Source organism: Podarcis vaucheri (genome assembly GCF_965113315.1).
Source record: "Podarcis vaucheri genome assembly, chromosome: 7".
Classification (NCBI taxonomy): domain Eukaryota; kingdom Metazoa; phylum Chordata; class Lepidosauria; order Squamata; family Lacertidae; genus Podarcis; species Podarcis vaucheri.
The window spans coordinates 97,969,657-97,986,724 of record NC_138765.1 but is presented as its reverse complement, the minus strand read 5'-3'; the positions used below and the strand labels follow the sequence as shown (position 1 = coordinate 97,986,724).

The following is a 17,068-nucleotide window of genomic DNA, read 5'->3' as shown; positions in this document are numbered from 1 at the left end:
ATCGCGCGCTCCAGACACGGGGCTGCTGCTTCCTGACTTCGGATTGGCTGCCTCTCACCTTGGACGATGCCCATTGGTCAGCGATGGTTCTTTGAGAAATCCTGATGTTTCATTGAGGGGTTTCGGGACTCCATTGAAGGGTTTACAAGCCTCTTCGCTGCAGATCACTAGGAGGGGAGTTTATAGGTGGAGGGGCCCACTCTGGCTCGTCGTCCTGCGTGGGTGAATGGGATTTGGGGTGTTTGGATGGCCTCTTAGTCCCGGCTCTACCAACAGCTCGAGGGGTGAAAGCAGTGGCGTAGCGTGGGGGGTGCAGGGGGGGCCCGGCCACACCGGGCACAACATCTGGGGTTAGGGTTAGGGGCGCAAATCCACTGGTTAGCGGGCGCAAATTACTTGCCTTGCCCCGGGTGCTGACAACCCACGCTACGCCACTGCCTGGGACCTACTTGTATGAACTTTATTATGGTCACAGGCCAGGATAAAAAAAAAAGAAAGAAAGAGCATATACCGTAAATAAAGTAGCAGTGAGGATTTTTTTAAAAAAAAAATACCGATAATTGTTAGAGCAAATGAGGACAAAGAAACAGGCATAGGATAAAACTGTTGAATGGTCACTTTAAAATGTGAAGGTTCCTTATTGCTTGACAAGTTGTGTATGTCTTTAAGGGCCAGGGCAAGTAACGAGACCCAGTCTTACAGCTGTGAAACATGACAGGTGCTGCTGAGTTGTGCTAATCAAGCTGTGTCAGCAATTGGGTGTAGTACCGTATATTTCTGAAAACAGCATACAAGCAAAAGACGTTGCTTGCGCAAAGTGGGTAGAGGAACGTTTCTCCCCAACTCTCATAACGCTGGAACTCATGGAAAGTCTGGTATATAAGAGAGTAGCAAGTTCCCGCCCTCCTAATAGTAGGAAAGGAGCTGAATGTCGGAAGATTTGGGACAGACAAAGGAGAGGAGTTCTTTGTGCAGCACGTAGTTAAACTATGGGACTCAGAAATCCATACAGCAATGCTGAAGAATTTTCATGGATTTTTAAAATTACAAAAAATAGCAACTTGCTTCAGAAATGTGGAAGAGCTGAATTTAATTTTGGAAAAATGAGAAGAATGACATAGACAGTTCTTTCATCCATAGCCACAACCTTCCCTGCTACAGTATTGCAGCTCTATTTAAATTAAAGCAACAACTTAAAATATCCACATAGCCATTAGCATATGCTATTTTTGTGTGATGCTCTGCCCTGGACCACCCTTCCCCAACCAGCTGTTGCATGAGGCTGGCAGGAATTGCGCTCCAAAACATCTGGAGGACACAGGTTTGGGGGAGGCTGCCTGCTGACGCACCCCTAATACCAGAAGGCCTCTTTGCAGCGATTCTGGTCTGAACCCCAGCGATTCCGCAGCCTGGGGAGCCTTGTGGGGAACTCCTGCAGGGCTCCCCACCCTGCTGATGTCTGCCCGGCGCAAGGGGTGCTCTGCTTCAGGGCGCCCCGCCCGCCGGGTGGCAGGCTGCTATCCGCAGCCTAGACATCCCTGCCGGACCTCCCGTAGGGCTGCCTAGGCATTAGGGACTTTCTTGTATTTGATTTTATGGAAGGCTCTCTTGGAGCCTTTTTGGCTTCAGAGAGGGGTACAAATGCTCTAAATGAATAGAAGGATGAATAAGGTCTCTAAGGAAATGGAGGCCAGAGATTTTCAGTTTGTTTCCCAACCTACCTCGTCGTGGCTTTCCTGATGAACACAAAAACATGAATGGGTCTGATCCATTCTTCACATTCTGACGTTCCTGTTTCTCTTTTTCTCTTTTCTCATGGACAGGGAGTTGATTTTGAGGAAGAACAGATATCGGAAATCAGTCTGGAAGATGGGGAGGATCATCCTCCCAGGTAATCCTGCGCTAATCCCCTCCCCCATAATCTATTGCTTTTTTAAAAAAACACCCCGTCCATTATTTCTATGGTGGTGGTGGTGCTTGGGGTCTTTGAAGGATGGGAGTCAATAAATCCTTTTGACAAAAGTGCTACTCCTGTCTCCCCTCAGCATCCCAAGCACAGCTTCTCCAGCTGATCTTCCTCCTGAAAGCGACAACGAGGACCAGCTGAAGGACAGACTTGTGGATGTGGTCACAAGCTTGAAGAATGGGAGGATCCGAAGGAAGGTGCTCCGAGATCTTTCCGCCTTCCTGCAGAAGATCCAGGAATATGTGAGTTAAAAGTCTGGTAGTTTTTGTTGTTCTCTTTGACATCTGGCGGGAGGGCGTTCCACAGGGAGGGCGCCACTACCGAGAAGGCCCTCTGCCTGGTTCCCTGTAACTTGGCTTCTCGCAGTGAGGGAACCGCCAGAAGGCCCTCGGTGCTGGACCTCAGTGTCCAGGTAGAACGATGGGGGTGGAGACGCTCCTTCAGATATACTGGACCAGTGCATCCCCCCCTGTGGAACATGCCCCAGCCATTTTGTTGGCTGGGACCCACTCCCCGGCAGCCCTGACCCCTCCCCTTAAGATCAAAATAAAATCTTAAAACAAAAACAAAACAAAACAAAAAACCCCAGGAAATAAAACAATACAAACAAAAAACTGTAAAAATTACAAATCCATCAAAATCAAACAAATTCCCAAGCCCAACCAAACATCTACCCCACCCCCCACATACAAAAAAGTCAAAAGGGAGACTTCTGGAACGCCGCAGCCACAGGAAGGAGAGCGAGCCTGCCCTTCGTGGGAGTCTCGAGCAACACGGAGGTCTAGAGGGCTCACGAAGGCTCCGTGAACCTCGTAACCCCAGGAGGATTATCCTGAGGGTCAAGGTACCCAGTTTGGTGTCATCTGCAAATTTGATCAGGATGCCCTTGAGTTCATCATCCAAGTCGTTGATAAAGATGTTGAATAAGACCAGGCCCAAGACAGAACCCTGTGGCACCCCACTAGTCACTCTTCTCCAGGATGAAGAGGAACCATTGATGAGCACCCTTTGGGTTCGGTCAGTCAGCCAGTTACAAATCCACTGAGTGGTAGCATAGTTAAGACCGCATTTTACCAGCTTCTTTACAAGAATATCATGGGGCACCTTGTTAAATGCCTTGCTGAAATCAAGGTAGGCTACATCCACTGCGTTCCCTTCATCTACCAGGCTTGTAATTCTGTCAAAAAACGAGATCAGGTTAGTCTGACATGACTTATTTTTCAGAAATCCATGCTGACTATTGGTGATCACAGCATTTTTTCTGTATAGGATGCTAAATGTTTTGGAATGTTTGGAAGATTTAATAAAAATGTTATAGGGAAAATGGTGATGGGTTGCTTCTCTTATCAGTCCCTTCTCTGCGTTTCTTCTCAGCCATCGGTAGCGCTTCCTGCATCCTCCCTTGGCCAGCTGGTGGCTATTACCTGTCTTTGTGCACTGGATGAAGACCCGGAGTGCAGGCAGTGGGCAGCAGAGGCTCTCTGCCATCTTCTACCCATCCTGCGGCGCAACGAAGGTAAGACTGGAAGAATGCATCCCAGCAGTGGCGTAGCGTGGGTTGTCAGCACCCGGGGCAAGGCAAGTAATTTGCGCCCCCTAACCCGTGGATTTTAGCACTCGAGTGCGAGCGCGCCCTCGGATTTGTCCGGTAACACTTGACTTTATAGAATCATAGAATCGTAGAGTCGGAAGGGACCTGATGGTCATCTAGTCCTACCCCCTGTGGTGGTGATGATTATGATGATACATTTTATTTATACCCCGTCCTCCCCAGCCAGAGCCGGGCTCAGGGCGGCTAACACCGGTAAAATTACAATAGAAACATAATGGGGGGAGGGACCAATTTAAAATACAGGTTAAAATGCAATTTGAAAAGCAGCCTCATTTTAAAAGTAGCCCACAAATCAAAACTGTAAGGGGAGGGAAGACATAAGGGTCCCACTGAGTCCAAACCAAGGCCAGGTGGAACAGCTCTGTCTTGCAGGCCCTGAGGAAAGATGCAGGACCACGCAGCTGTCCCGTGCGGGGATTGAACCTGCAACCTTGACATCCCTATTTCCATAGGGTTCGGGTTTCCGAGTGGCTAGGGAAACCAAGCTGGATGGGGAGGGGAAGCCACAAACATGAGTCTGACCAAACTGCAGGAAGCAGTGGAAGACAGGAGTGCCTGGCGTGCTCTGGTCCAGGGGGTCACGAAGAGTCAGATACAACTAAATGACTAAACAACAACAACAACAACAACAACAATAATGTATGAAGTTACATTGAAAGACCTACATTGGCTCCCTGTACGTTTCTGAGCACAATTCAAAGTGTTGGTGTTGACCTTTAAAGCCCTAAACGGCCTCGGCCCAGTAGACCTGAAGGAGCGTCTCCACCCCCATCATTCTGCCCGGACACTGAGGTCCAGCGCCGAGGGCCTTCTGGCGGTTCCCTCCCTGCGAGAAGCCAAGTTACAGGGAACCAGGCAGAGGGCCTTCTCAGTAGTGGCACCTGCCCTGTGGAACGCCCTCCCACCAGATGTCAAAGAGAAGAACAACTACCAGACTTTTAGAAGACATCCGAAGGCAGCCCTGTTTAGGGAAGCTTTTAATGTTTGACGTATTAATATTTTTTTGGAAGCCGCCCAGAGTGGCTGGGGAAGCCCAGCCAGATGGGCAGGGTATAAATAATTTATTTTTATTTTTATTAGACACCCCCAAGCCAAGGAGATAAGTAACTCTACAACTTCAGAAGTCATCTGAAGGGAAGTTTTTTAAAATGTTTCATGTTTTATTATATTTTTATCCAAGGTGACTGGGGCAGCCCAGTCAGATGGGAAGGGTATAAATAATAAAATTATTACTATTATTATTATTATTATGGAATAGGGTGTCTCAATTTTCTTTGATGAAATGTTGGAAGGTATTCCGATTAATGCTTTTATAGAATATTGGACACGGTGCGAGTTTATGGCTGCCAAGTATTGGCCTGAAAGGAAGCGCAGCCGGCGTCAGGGAACTGCTGGAGGATGGAGCTTGCAAGTGTTAGAATGCAAAACGCGGACAGGTTCAGGCACGCAAGAAGGTGGGGGAAAGGGGAGCCCGGATGGCTCAGTTTAAGAGCACGGCGCTGATAAGGCCAAGGTTGCAGGTTCGATCCCTTGTAGCGGGGCAGCGGCGTATTACTGCATTGCAGTGGGTGGAACTAGATGACCCTCGGCTCCCTTCCAGCTCGACAGATTCTATGAAAGCGCATGGAGCACGGAAGTTGCATTGCAAGTAGTACGCGGGGGGGGGGCGCAAGGGTTGCAGAGAGAGAGGGGGGAGGGAGGGGGGAACTGGTCCTCCGCTGGACAACTGACCCGGCCGGGCTCTGTTTCCCAGGGAAGCAGGAGGGAAACGTTCCGCGGAGGGAAATGTTCCTGCAGTGGCAAGAGGAAGCGCCGAGTCGAGGAGGTGAGGCTTTGGTGAGGTAGGGAGAGGAAAGACGGGGGAGGGAACCCAAGGAGGATTTGCACGAGAGGGAATGAAGGGGAAACGCGCCTCCCACGCGGAGCACTTTTCCCCGGGAAATGCACGGGGTGGGGTCGTGGCTGATCCGTGCTGCGCGCTCGCGTCGTGCGGCCCAAAGTGCTGCAGGATCGCCAATGCAAGACCCCCTTTTAAAACCTCCCCCTCACCCAGCTCTGGAAAAAAGGGGGAAGGGGATGGCGTCGGCGTCGGGGTGCGGAGGCTGCACGTGCCCGGCCAGGCGTCGGTGGCGGCGTCGGCGCTGCTGCAGCGGCTGCTCCTCCTGCGAGCAGTGAGTGGAGCGCAGCTGCAGTGGCGGCGGGGGGCGCGCGTGCGCTAGGGCGTAAGGCTGGCAGTGGCGGCGGCGGGGAGCCCGGTGGAGGAAGTAACTTGTCCCTTCCCTCTGGACTCACGCCCCCCGCAGATGTTGCGCCCGGTGCGGCTGGCACCCCTGGCACCCCCCATGCTACGCCACTGCATCGCAGCATGGGGTGGGGGTGAGCAAGACCCAAACTAACCCTTTGGCTTTCCTTTGCAGAGACACTGATACGAAGTATATGGCACCAAAGACTCATCACCAGAGCTGAGGACGTCCTCAAATCCACCGGAGGACCGGTTCCTGAACTCTTCGTGGATAATTGTCGCTCTCTGGCCACGGTAAGTCGCTGTCTCTCAAGCCACATGTTCTGGGTTCTGCAGAGGCAGCACCTGGGCTTTCTGCTCCCCAGCCCTGCCCTGTGGGCATCTCTGACCTGCCTCTCTCGCTTCAGGTCTTTGGCGCCTTTCTCCCTGCGGAACAGCTCTTGGAGGCCGTGTGCTTCCTGGCCAGAGACCTGGCGGTCGTGTGCAGTTTCAACCGATCGGACATCTCCCACCTGCTGCAAGAATTCATCATGCAGTTTGGCGGCCCAAAAGTGGAGGTAAGGCGTCTGCAAAGGTAGGAGAGAATAAGATTCTCTGTTTGGTGTAGGGGAGGCAACCTCCTGCCATTGGGTGGCCAGGACACATGTTGGTTGAGAGGGGCCTGGCAACGTCAGGACAAGAACCTCAGCCAAGGGTCCTGAGAAACATGGATTCAGGGAGGGGGAACCCTCCTCCTTCTGGGAGCAGACTGGCAAGCTTCTTCTCTTGGCCCACAATGGAGAGGGGAACTGGCGCCCTGGAGCTGCCTGGGTCCAACACTCCCCAGGACCCTGAGTGGTACCTAGGAAGGAAGAGGCTGTGTGGCACAGGTCAAGGGTCCCTCTTTCAATGAGGGATGGAGGGATCCGCCTGCAGACAGCCCCGCTTCCTTCTACTCTCCAAGCAACTCTCTCCTTTTCTCTGACAGGTGGAGGTGTTCCTGGAGGCCTTTTATAAGATCAGCCAGGGGCCTACAGTGCAAGGCAGAGACATGGCCATCTTCGCTTTGTCCATCCTGTCACACCAGCACCTGGCGAAAGTGGTGAAATATCTCCCCCAGTTTCCCTTCAGGTATGGAGCCCTCCAGGTTGTACTGGGCTAAGGGGAAGGTTGGCAAGCTGCAGGGCTTGCTCAGAAAGCCCTTGATGCCATTTCCTCTCTCTGGAGCATGGCAGCAAGCAGAAGACTTGAATCTGACCATTGCTTTTGTTTTTGCATTCACAGAGACTGCGAGAGAGTTTGGAAGAAGGTTTTAGCAACGGCCCACCCAAAAGAACTGATCTATCTCATGGCCAAGCAGATTTCCCGAAGCCTCTCGGCGAAATCTGCCACCCAAGTGGTAAGGACCAACCACCTGCCTTCTGGCTTCCTTCTTCCCAGGGTAATATCTAGGGGTTCCCGTATTCTGCAGAAAAGCAGGGAAAGTGACTTGCACCTCTCTCTCTTCCAGCAACATCTCACCAGCCTGTTGCACGCCATCCTCAGGATGGAGAAATACAAGGCAGCTGTGTACTGGAACTTCCCACAGCTGCTGATCGCTCTCCTGGGGATGGTTTTCAACTTCCATTACAAGCAGGAATTCCTCGGGTGAGTAGTGTGTTCCAAAGAGACCAATGGAGTCCTTACCCCTTCAGCCTCGGGGGGGGGGGGTTCATTCCAGCTTGGTTTTCCAAGGGAGGCTCTCCTTCAGGCGGCTGCTAGGGAGGAAGGAAGGGGAAGGAATTGGAGTGTGTGGCAATGACCCTCCTGGTGATCCTGGCCTTGCTTTGGTTCCAGAGGGGCTAAGGGAGTTCTGCGCCTCCTTCTGGGCACCACTGGAGAGGAAGTAGAGACGGCCATCGTCGACCAACTTTTCTGCCGGGAGACTTTCAGCCAGGGCTTGTCTGCCATGCTGAGGTAAGAGGAAGAACACGGTGACCTTCCCCAATGGCCTGGCAAACGGAGCTGAAGGCACGGGGTTGGACTGTGTCCCTGTTTGCTTCCTGCGGTGTCTTTCCCTTCCTTACCAAGATCTGCTTCTCCATTTCAGAGTTATCGGAAAGCAACGCCGCTTGATCCCTCCCATGGTGGAAAATATCATCGCTGCTCTCGAGGACGAGGATTCTGACGAGATCCCACAAGTCGCGGCAGCTATCTACATCGAGGTGAGGGGGACTGAGGTGCAGGAGGAAATGGGGGCAGCAAGGAGGCTCTGGCTTGGTTTCGGTCGAGTGTTGGACTTTGTCTTCTTTAGCTCCCTTTGTGTCCTTGGTTCCGCAACCAGCCTTCATCAGAATTTGGACCTTGCAGTTGCCTTTACCTTCCAAATTCTGTGGGTTATGTCAAGGCTACTTTGAGCCTAAGGACTGTTGCCTGTTTTAGTGCTCCTCAGAGTAGACCCATTGGATTTGATGTACATGGCAAACTTTGGTCCATTCACTTCAGTAGGTTTGCTCTGTGCAGAATTGCAAATGGTGGGTAAAAGGAGAACGTGCCTCAGCCTCTCCTCACTGAAGGGTTTCTTCCTCTTTGGGCCTCTTTAGCTGCTCCGCTGCCGTCTGGAGGTCTGTCCCTATGAGGATACACTGGAGTGGCTCCTCAACTGGCTGGAACATGACTATCTGCAAGTCCGGAAGCTCAGCATCAGAGGGATATCCCTGCTTCTGGACTCTGGCATGGCAAGTGATGCTCAGAGGGAGGGAGGGAGGGAGGGAGGGAGGGAGGGAGGGAGGGAGGGGGGTGCAGATCTCGATTCTAATCATGGCCCAGCACTCTTTTGCTGGCACAATACTGAAGAGCCTGTGCTAAAAGGCGTGAGGCATTTCAGACCTTTGAAAAGATTCTGTTTTGTTTAGGATCCTAAGCATCTGCGAGTCTTGCTGCTGGTTTCCCTCCATGATGCAAAAGCCGATGTCCTCCCAGAGTTGATAGAGCTGCTAGACCAAGCCAACTTCTACAGGAAGCTGAAAGGGAAAGGGCTGAAGATGCTGTTGGCAACTTACTGCGGTCTGGCTGCCCATGTGAGTATGAGGGAAAACATGACATCACACATGGTGGAGAAGGAATGCTTTGGAAGAGGAAAGGTGGGGTTTAGACTGGCATGCAGCGGAGATGTTCTGGCTTCAGGAGGCTGTTCTCTTGGAAGCCTGCCTGGAAAACACAGGGGGAGAGTCACTCTGCCCCCAGTCTCCCCCAGGAGGAGGATAGGGGGCTGAGCAGCCTCAAAACACCCCAGTGGGCAGGAGAAAGGAAACTGCTCTGATGAGAAACACAGTCTCTGATGTTTTCTGCCTACAGGAGGAAGCCTCCATCCGGGCATCAGCCATCCAACATCTGGGCGTGCTTCGAGGCCGGGTGAGAGACCAAAGGCCTCCCATAACATCAACAGAAGAAGAAGCCATTAACGAACTGGTTGTGGTCCTCATTCACCTCGAAGACAAGGACGAAGTGGCCAAGGTGAGGGCCAAAGAGGTGGACTTATGCAGTAGGAGGGAGGGATTGTTCTCAGGAGCTTCCAAGACTATGTACTGCAATTTGTAACCCTCTTCTCTTCTTGTGTTGCAGGCCGCAAGGAGGGCTCTTTCCCATCTAGCCCCAGAAGTCAAGTGGTGGGCTCGTCCCAACAAATTTAGCCTCCACTTTGCTCTCCACCAGGCTGCCAAGCATCTGGTAAGTTCCCTCTGCTTCATTGGCAGCTTTGCCCAGGGATGTCTCTGGGAGTGCAAGGCTCTTCTGCTATGCTCTCAAGCCTCTCTGATGCCACTTCTCCTTTGTCTTTGCCGACAGAGCAAAACCTTCAGCAAGGACATCCTTCAGAGTGTTGCCTTGTCATGGACGAAGCTGTCTGCCAACAGGCTGCCAGCAGTCTCCAGGGTGGCAGCTCTGCTTCTGGGTAAGTCAAGCAACGTCCTTCCCTGGTAGGGATGGACAGAAACGTCTTGGTAACGATGGCAGGGAGGCTGGGCATGTCCCCAGGCCACCTGCTAGGTAGACCTCCATCTGTGCCCAGATCTTGCTCTGAGTGCTCCGTGAGCGTGGAGGCCTCTAGACGCAGCAGAGCATACCTGTCCTCCTGCCAAGCTGCCTCTGTCTCTGCTTGCTTTGCACCGAGATGACGTCCCTTTTCTTGCCCCCCCCCTCTAGGTCATCTGGCTTTCCGGGATGCCAGTTTCATCCACGATCAAGACATGGCATCCTATGGAACATGTGAGTGAGACGTACGGAGGGCAGGGAGGGGTGCTTCTGCTGAGAAAGGTCTTCAGGGGAAGGCAAATTCTCAGATGTATGTTCAGACAGAGGTGTCACAAGATGCACATGCAAAGAGAATTGGAATGTGACTTCACTGCTCTCTGCCACACACAAACACACCTGAAGGCTGCTTTCATATTGTTGATGGATGGCTCTTTTCCTGTGTATCTCCACCTTGCTCAACCTTTCTCCCTTGCCATTCAGGGCTGGAAGAGATGCAGCAGCACGAGGAAGAAGGGCTCAGGCGGACAGGGAGGAGCTGCCTGAACATCATGCAGCGGGCCTATAGACATCGGATGGAAGGCAGGGTCCAGCGCTGTTTGAGGAGGCTGCTCCACTGTGTTCTCAGGGAACCTTACCCACAGGACTTCCTGAGCTGCATGCCAGGTGAGTGAGGCATCTGGGGGGCTAGTGGGACATCTGATGGGCTGTTTGGATGGGACGTTTCTCAATGAGCCCCTTTCTCCTCCTGACAGAACATCCGGAGTAGCGCCAAGGCAATGTGGACACCTGTGCATGCCAGGTGAGTGAGGCATCTGGTGGGCTGTTTGGATGGGACGTTTCTGGTTGGATCATACCTTCCCGCTGTGTTTGGTTGGATCATACCTTCCCGCTCCCATTTAATCTGAATTATCCTTATCATTCTTTCTTTGTCGTTTATCATCAGTTTATATAACATCCCTGCTATCCCTTTCTCCGTCATTTGTCTTTTGTTCAGCACCATATCTATTTTCATTTCTGTCCTCATTGTTTCCTCTGCTCTTTCCGTTTTTATTAAATCATAAAGTCCTTGCACTTTCAGCCAATATTGTTTTCCTAATTTTTCTAAAAAAACTTTTTTTTGTAATTAAATTCCCCTCTTCATCAAACATATATTTTAATTTTTTTGGCCTTGCTATGGACCTTAGGTTGGTCGCCCTGGTTGGCTGGGGGGCCTGGTAGGAGTTTTTCCATTTGGCACTAGGCTAATTGGTTTTTTCGCCTACCTCGTAGCAATCGTCACAACTTTTTCTTTGGTATTGGTGGGTAGGTTAGGCATTGGATTCATGTGTTGCGGTGTGTGGAAGTGCTAGGTGTGGCCATCGCCTATGCCTTCAATTTTTAGGGGTATTCCGTTAAAGGAATCTGGGGGTCGTGTATTCCGTCCGATGCCTGCTTGGCGGGAGGCCTTGGCACGACCCCCGGTGACAGCAGGGGGGAGCCTATAGTTGGATTAGCATCAACAGGTGATGAACCCCTGGTGAATAACCCACTTGTTTTGATCCAATGCCTAAGCCAATACCTTTTCAATTGCTGTAGCTAATAAAGTTGTGGCCTTTTCTAGCCCATTAACCTTATATCACGTGTCCTTGTGTCTTTATTTCACTTCGCCTGGGTCGGGTCCTCGGACCACAAATGTATTTATTAAAACAATAAATATAATAAAACAATATTAAAAAATAAAAAATGAACACCCCAGAGGACAGGATCACACTTCAAAACGACCTTGACAGATTAGAGAACTGGGCCAAAACAAACAAGATGAATTTTAACAGGGAGAAATGTAAAGTATTGCACTTGGGCAAAAAAAATGAGAGGCACAAATACAAGATGGGTGACACCTGGCTTGAGAGCAGTACATGTGAAAAGGATCTAGGAGTCTTGGTTGACCACAAACTTGACATGAGCCAACAGTGTGACGCGGCAGCTAAAAAAGCCAATGCAATTCTGGGCTGCATCAATAGGAGTATAGCATCTAGATCAAGGGAAGTAATAGTGCCACTGTATTCTGCTCTGGTCAGACCACACCTGGAGTACTGTGTCCAGTTCTGGGCACCACAATTCAAGAAGGACACTGACAAACTGGAACGTGTCCAGAGGAGGGCAACCAAAATGGTCAAAGGCCTGGAAACGATGCCTTATGAGGAACGGCTAAGGGAGCTGGGCATGTTTAGCCTGGAGAAGAGGAGGTTAAGGGGTGATATGATAGCCATGTTCAAATATATAAAAGGATGTCACATAGAGGAGGGAGAAAGGTTGTTTTCTGCTGCTCCGGAGAAGCGGACACGGAGCAATGGATCCAAACTACAAGAAAGAAGATTCCACCTAAACATTAGGAAGAACTTCCTGACAGTAAGAGCTGTTCGACAGTGGAATTTGCTGCCAAGGAGTGTGGTGGAGTCTCCTACTTTGGAGGTCTTTAAGCAGAGGCTTGACAACCATATGTCAGGAGTGCTCTGATGGTGTTTCCTGCTTGGCAGGGGGTTGGACTCGATGGCCCTTGTGGTCTCTTCCAACTCTATGATTCTATGATTCTATGATTCTAATGTATTTATTAAAACACATTTCTTATAGGATGGCCTATGTATCTTCCCTTAACAAATCCATATTGATCTTCCTTAATTATTTTAGGTAGTACCTTTTCCAGTCGCCTTGCTAGGATCTTTGTAAATATCTTATAGTCTTGATTTAGTAGGCTAATTGGTCTGTATGACCCCACCGCTGTAGGGTCCTTTTGTGGTTTTTCAATCACTACTATTTCCGCTAGTTTCCAAGTGTCTGGGGCTTTCCCCCCTTCTAAGATATTATTAAATACTTTTTTCAGTTCTGAGCCCAGGATATCAATTGTCTCTTTATAAAAGTCTGCCGTAATTCCATCTAATCCTGAGGATTTCTTACTTTTAAATGATTTAACTACATTCTCTATTTCTTCCAGAGAAATTTCCTCCTTCAGTCTTAATCTATCACTTTCTTCGATTTTAAACCCTAAACTTTCTCTACTTATATTTTTATTTTCTTCTTTATATAAATATTGATAGAATTCTGCAAATTCTTTCCTTATTTCTCTAGAGCTTTGTGTAAGTATTTTCCTTCTGGTCTTAATGGCCTTCACTCTTGGTTTATCCCTTCTTTTCTTTAAATAGTTTGCCAGTCTCTTATATGATCCTACTGAGGTTCTCTGAAAATCATTTTTGATCATATTATCTCTCTTCCACACCGCAACTATATCAAGCTCATCCAATTCCTGATTTAACTTTCTTAACTACTCCTGTCTCCTCTTTAGAAATTTAACCTGTTGCTGTTGTTGCAAGATTTCAATCTCTTTAATTTTTTTCCTGTCTCCCCGAGTACCAATCCTTCTTAATCGCAATCTCTTTCAGTATACAATGTCCTCTTATAACAGCTTTGAAAGCGTCCCATACTACTGGGATCTTGGCTGAACCATTGTTTTCTTTAAAATACCAACCTATTTGTTTTCTAATATATTTCCTGTCAATCTCTTTTGTCATTATTAGGTTTTTGTAGCACCATCTCCTACTTTGTCCATCCTCTTCCAGTCCCATCTCCACAAATAGTGAAGCATGGTCTGAAATCCATATTCCCATAGTCTTTGCCGTTCTAACACTGATTCCATTCCCTTCTTTAATTAGCACGTAGTCAATATAAGAGAAAGTCTTATGTCTGTTGGAGAAGAAGGTAGGTTTGGTACTGGGGTTTCCCCTCTCAAAAACATCCTTTAATCCCCATTTAGATAATCTGAAAGTACTAGCGTTCTTTATATTCCCATTAAAGTCTGCTGTAACGATAACTTCCCCTTCAGCATAAAGCTGCAGTCTATTCAACGTTTTCTTTTCAAATTTTTTCTGTCTTGTGTTAGGCCTGTATATATTCGCTATTATAAAATTTTTTGTGACACTTTAATTTTTAAGAATATAAATCTACCATCATTATCCTTTTTCGGGCTCAGAACCTCCGGCCTAAGATTTGCATTACATAGTATAGCGACCCCTCTAGCCTTGTTTGTCGCTTTCGATTCTGCTATTAGGTCCCATTGCTAAGAGCGTGACAAAGGTCTATTGTTTGCTTTGGGTCTATGAGTCTCCTGAAGGCATAGTATATCATCCACTTTCATTTTCTTTGCCAGTGTCAGTACCCTGTAGCGTTTGGTGTTTGAGGCTGGTCCGTTAGCATTTAAAGATAAAACCTTTAAAGATCTATCCATTATCCGAGCTACTGTTTATTTTTTGAATCCCTCTGTGTACATATATATTATATTTTCAATGCTGGCCCATTCAACCCCTCTCTCCCTTCCCCCCTGAGACTCAGTTAGGGATCTCCATGATCGCTGTCTCATGGTATCTTGGAGACCCACACTCCTCTCCCTTTGCTCTTGGAAAGTTTATATCAGAAAAAAGCAACATATATATATTTACAAAAGCCCATTTTAGATGTCTCTAGTATATATTATTTCTTGCTGTTTCCTTCCCCTCTCAACTTCCGTCTTCTTTTATTCTCTTGTCTCTGCACTGGAGATTCTGGAGATTCTTCACTCGACTCTCCCTGTTGGTCTACCTGTAATTCTTCCGAACTTGAGAGTTCTTGCTCAATCTGTCCTTGTATTCCAACTCCTAAATCAGCTAGCATTTTTTTTTGCTTCACCAGGGTTCTTAGCAGAATATTTCCTGCCGTCTTTAAAAAAACAACAGGGTAGCAGGGTAGACCCAGGTAAAGGGGATTTTATTATTGTAGAGAGCTTGTGCCAACTGCTGCATACGTTTCCGGTCTTGAAGCATTTCCTGAGAAAAGTCTTGTCTCACTATGACCTTTCGCTGTTTAAACTGCAGGTCTGCTTTCTGCCGGAGTGATTTATAAATTTGATCTCTTACCTTCTCTCTTGTGAATGCCATAATTACAGCCCTGGGAAGTCCAGAGCCTCCTCATGATGTGAACACCCGGTGCACTCTCTCAATTTCATTCTGCTCAATTTCAATTCCTTGTTCTTTGAGCCATTGTAACATCTCTTTTTCCAGGTCCTTATTCCCAATATCTTCAGAAATCCCAGAGAATTTTAAATTCCTTCTGTGCTGTCTATCGTTCATTTGTGAAATTCTTTTTGTCAGAGATTCTATTTTGTTTACGTTTCCATCAGCTACCTCTTTTGCAGGGGTCTGCAACCTTTAAGACAAAAAGAGCCACTTGGACCCGTTTCCGAAGGAAAAAAAACCTAGGAGCCGCAAAACCATTGCAACATTTAAAACAAATATATCTCCAGAGCTGCGATCTGACAGCGGGCGGGAAGGTGACGTCGGGACTAACGCATGCACCGCCCCCATGTGATGTCACAGCCAGTACAGCGCCCGCCACAGTAGGGAGTGTCAGGGTGCACAATGCGCCTCCTCCCCTCGCTAGTATCCACCACGGAGCCGCGGCAAAGGTGTAAAAGAGCCACATGTGGCTCCGGAGCCGCGGGTTGCAGACCCCTGGTGTAGGGAGAGCCTTTTAATGCAGCAATGGGAAGCAGCAAGATCCACAGGGACAGATCGCCTGCTCTGGGATGCTTTGATCTCCAGTTTAGATTCATTTGCTTCCCCACCTCCTCCCCCCCCCCCGGCCCAGTATTTGGGGCTCCAGTAAAGTGTATACCCCGCATCCGCACCCCATGCCCTCAGCATCAGGCAGAGACAATGTTTCGGGACAAGACAGGTTTATGGGAGCCTCCTTTGTTCAGTCTTCTCAGCTGAGCTGATGGGAGAGATACCAGTGCCTGTGGCCTACATTTCCTCCTCTCATCCCAGGACCACTCATGCATGCATCACTGGGGAAGTGAGAGAAGGAATCAAGCCAGAACAAAACACCGCAGCACCGAGTCTTATCAGCTGGTCTCCCATGGGAAAAGCATTTTTGTCTCCCTGCCAAGATTCCTAGTGAATAAATGTGCTGTCTTGCGAGGCTGGTGAGCAATCCATGAAAGAGGAGGAGGCAGGCAGAGGGGGCAAGGAAATTAGGGCTGAAAAGCATTTGCTCCCAAGAAATGTCTTCTTCAGACTTGGACTTGCCAAATGTTGCTGTTCTTGTTAGCATCCCTCTGTCTCAAGAGACACTGGAGTGCGCCTCCAGGCGTCACCACATTAGCAGCACCAAAGTGACCTTCCTGGGCTGAGTGTCTGGAAGTCCTGGGCTGCCTAGGCGACAAGACTCCCCTCTCAGCCTCACTGATGTGGTCCAAAGCGAAGCAGAGCAAGACGTTTGGCACCAGCTTGGCTGCAGGAGTTGCCGGAAGGAGGCATACAAGGCGCCATCCAACCGTCTTAGACACTCCACTCCAGGTTTTGGCAGGGTTTACTCCTTAGCCTTTTCCTGTTCCAAAAATATCCCGCGAGACAGTGGAGGTTTAGGACCAGAGTTTTCCTTCTAGAAGGGCTACCTTCCCAGGTTGATGAGGCCCACCTGCCCCCCCCCCGCTTCCCTCTACAGCAACACAGTGACATCTAATGGCGGTTGGAGGATGGATGGCGGCTAACAGATTGAGGTTGAATCCTGACAAGACAGAAGTACTGTTTTGGGGGGACAGGAGGCGGGCGGGTGTGGAGGATTCCGTGGTCCTGAACGGGGTAACTGTGCCCCTGAAGGACCAGGTGCGCAGCCTGGGAGTCATTTTGGACTCACAGCTGTCCATGGAGGCACATGTCAAATCTGTGTCCAGGGCAGCTGTTTACCAGCTCCATCTGGTACGTAGGCTGAGACCCTATCTGCCTGCGGACTGCCTTGCCAGAGTGGTGCATGCTCTGGTTATCTCCCGCTTGGACTACTGCAATGCACTCTACTTGGGGCTACCTTTGAAGGTGACTCGGAAACTACAACTAATCCAGAATGCGGCACAATTCCAAGCAAGTGTTGGTGCTGACCTTTAAAGCCCTAAACGGCCTCGGTCCAGTATACCTGAAGGAGCGTCTCCACCCCCATCATTCTGCCCGGACGCTGAGGTCCAGCGCCGAGGGCCTTCTGGAGGTTCCCTCATTGCGAGAAGCAAAGCTACAGGGAACCAGGCAGAGGGCCTTCTCGGTAGTGGCGCCCGCCCTGTGGAACGCCCTTCCAGCAGATGTCAAAGCGATAAACAACTACAGGTACCTGACATTCAGAAGACATCTTAAGGCAGCCCTGTTCAGGGAAGTTTTTAACGTGTGATATTTTATTGTATTTTTGGTTTCTATGGAAGCCGCCC

The 17,068-nt window shown here is 49.4% G+C and overlaps 3 protein-coding genes across 3 annotated transcripts in view; all 3 read left to right on the top strand.

Annotated features, from left to right (window-relative positions):
• The first annotated feature begins 2,015 nt into the window (after window positions 1–2,015).
• The window catches only part of LOC309538095 (uncharacterized protein), a 60,663-nt gene continuing 45,610 nt past the window's right edge, over window positions 2,016–17,068 (top strand). The window contains exons 1-6 of the mRNA XM_082233354.1: window positions 2,016–2,208; window positions 3,341–3,482; window positions 5,996–6,114; window positions 6,228–6,377; window positions 6,788–6,930; window positions 7,084–7,198. Coding sequence (XP_082089480.1) covers window positions 6,351–6,377; window positions 6,788–6,930; window positions 7,084–7,198 — 285 coding nt within the window. The 5' untranslated portion in view covers window positions 2,016–2,208; window positions 3,341–3,482; window positions 5,996–6,114; window positions 6,228–6,350. The remainder of the gene's footprint in view (window positions 2,209–3,340; window positions 3,483–5,995; window positions 6,115–6,227; window positions 6,378–6,787; window positions 6,931–7,083; window positions 7,199–17,068) is intronic.
• Window positions 7,515–8,701, top strand: LOC309537615 (uncharacterized protein; the record flags this gene model as incomplete). The annotated part of the gene is made up of 4 exons (XM_082232508.1): window positions 7,515–7,755; window positions 7,889–8,003; window positions 8,382–8,577; window positions 8,694–8,701. Exons 1-4 carry the CDS (start codon window positions 7,748–7,750, stop codon window positions 8,699–8,701), a joined length of 327 nt encoding a protein of 108 aa, XP_082088634.1. The 5' UTR covers window positions 7,515–7,747.
• Window positions 8,682–10,597, top strand: LOC309538097 (uncharacterized protein). The gene is made up of 7 exons (XM_082233356.1): window positions 8,682–8,858; window positions 9,136–9,294; window positions 9,403–9,507; window positions 9,625–9,730; window positions 9,982–10,044; window positions 10,291–10,473; window positions 10,563–10,597. Exons 1-7 carry the CDS (start codon window positions 8,823–8,825, stop codon window positions 10,574–10,576), a joined length of 666 nt encoding a protein of 221 aa, XP_082089482.1. The 5' UTR covers window positions 8,682–8,822; the 3' UTR covers window positions 10,577–10,597.

Coding starts and splice junctions, on each gene's coding strand:
- LOC309538097 (XM_082233356.1), top strand. CDS start 8,823: ATGCTGTTGGCAACTTACTGCGGTCTGGCTGCCCAT. Junction 8,859..9,135: donor ACTGCGGTCTGGCTGCCCAT/GTGAGTATGAGG, acceptor TTCTGCCTACAG/GAGGAAGCCTCCATCCGGGC. Junction 9,731..9,981: donor GGTGGCAGCTCTGCTTCTGG/GTAAGTCAAGCA, acceptor CCCCCCCTCTAG/GTCATCTGGCTTTCCGGGAT.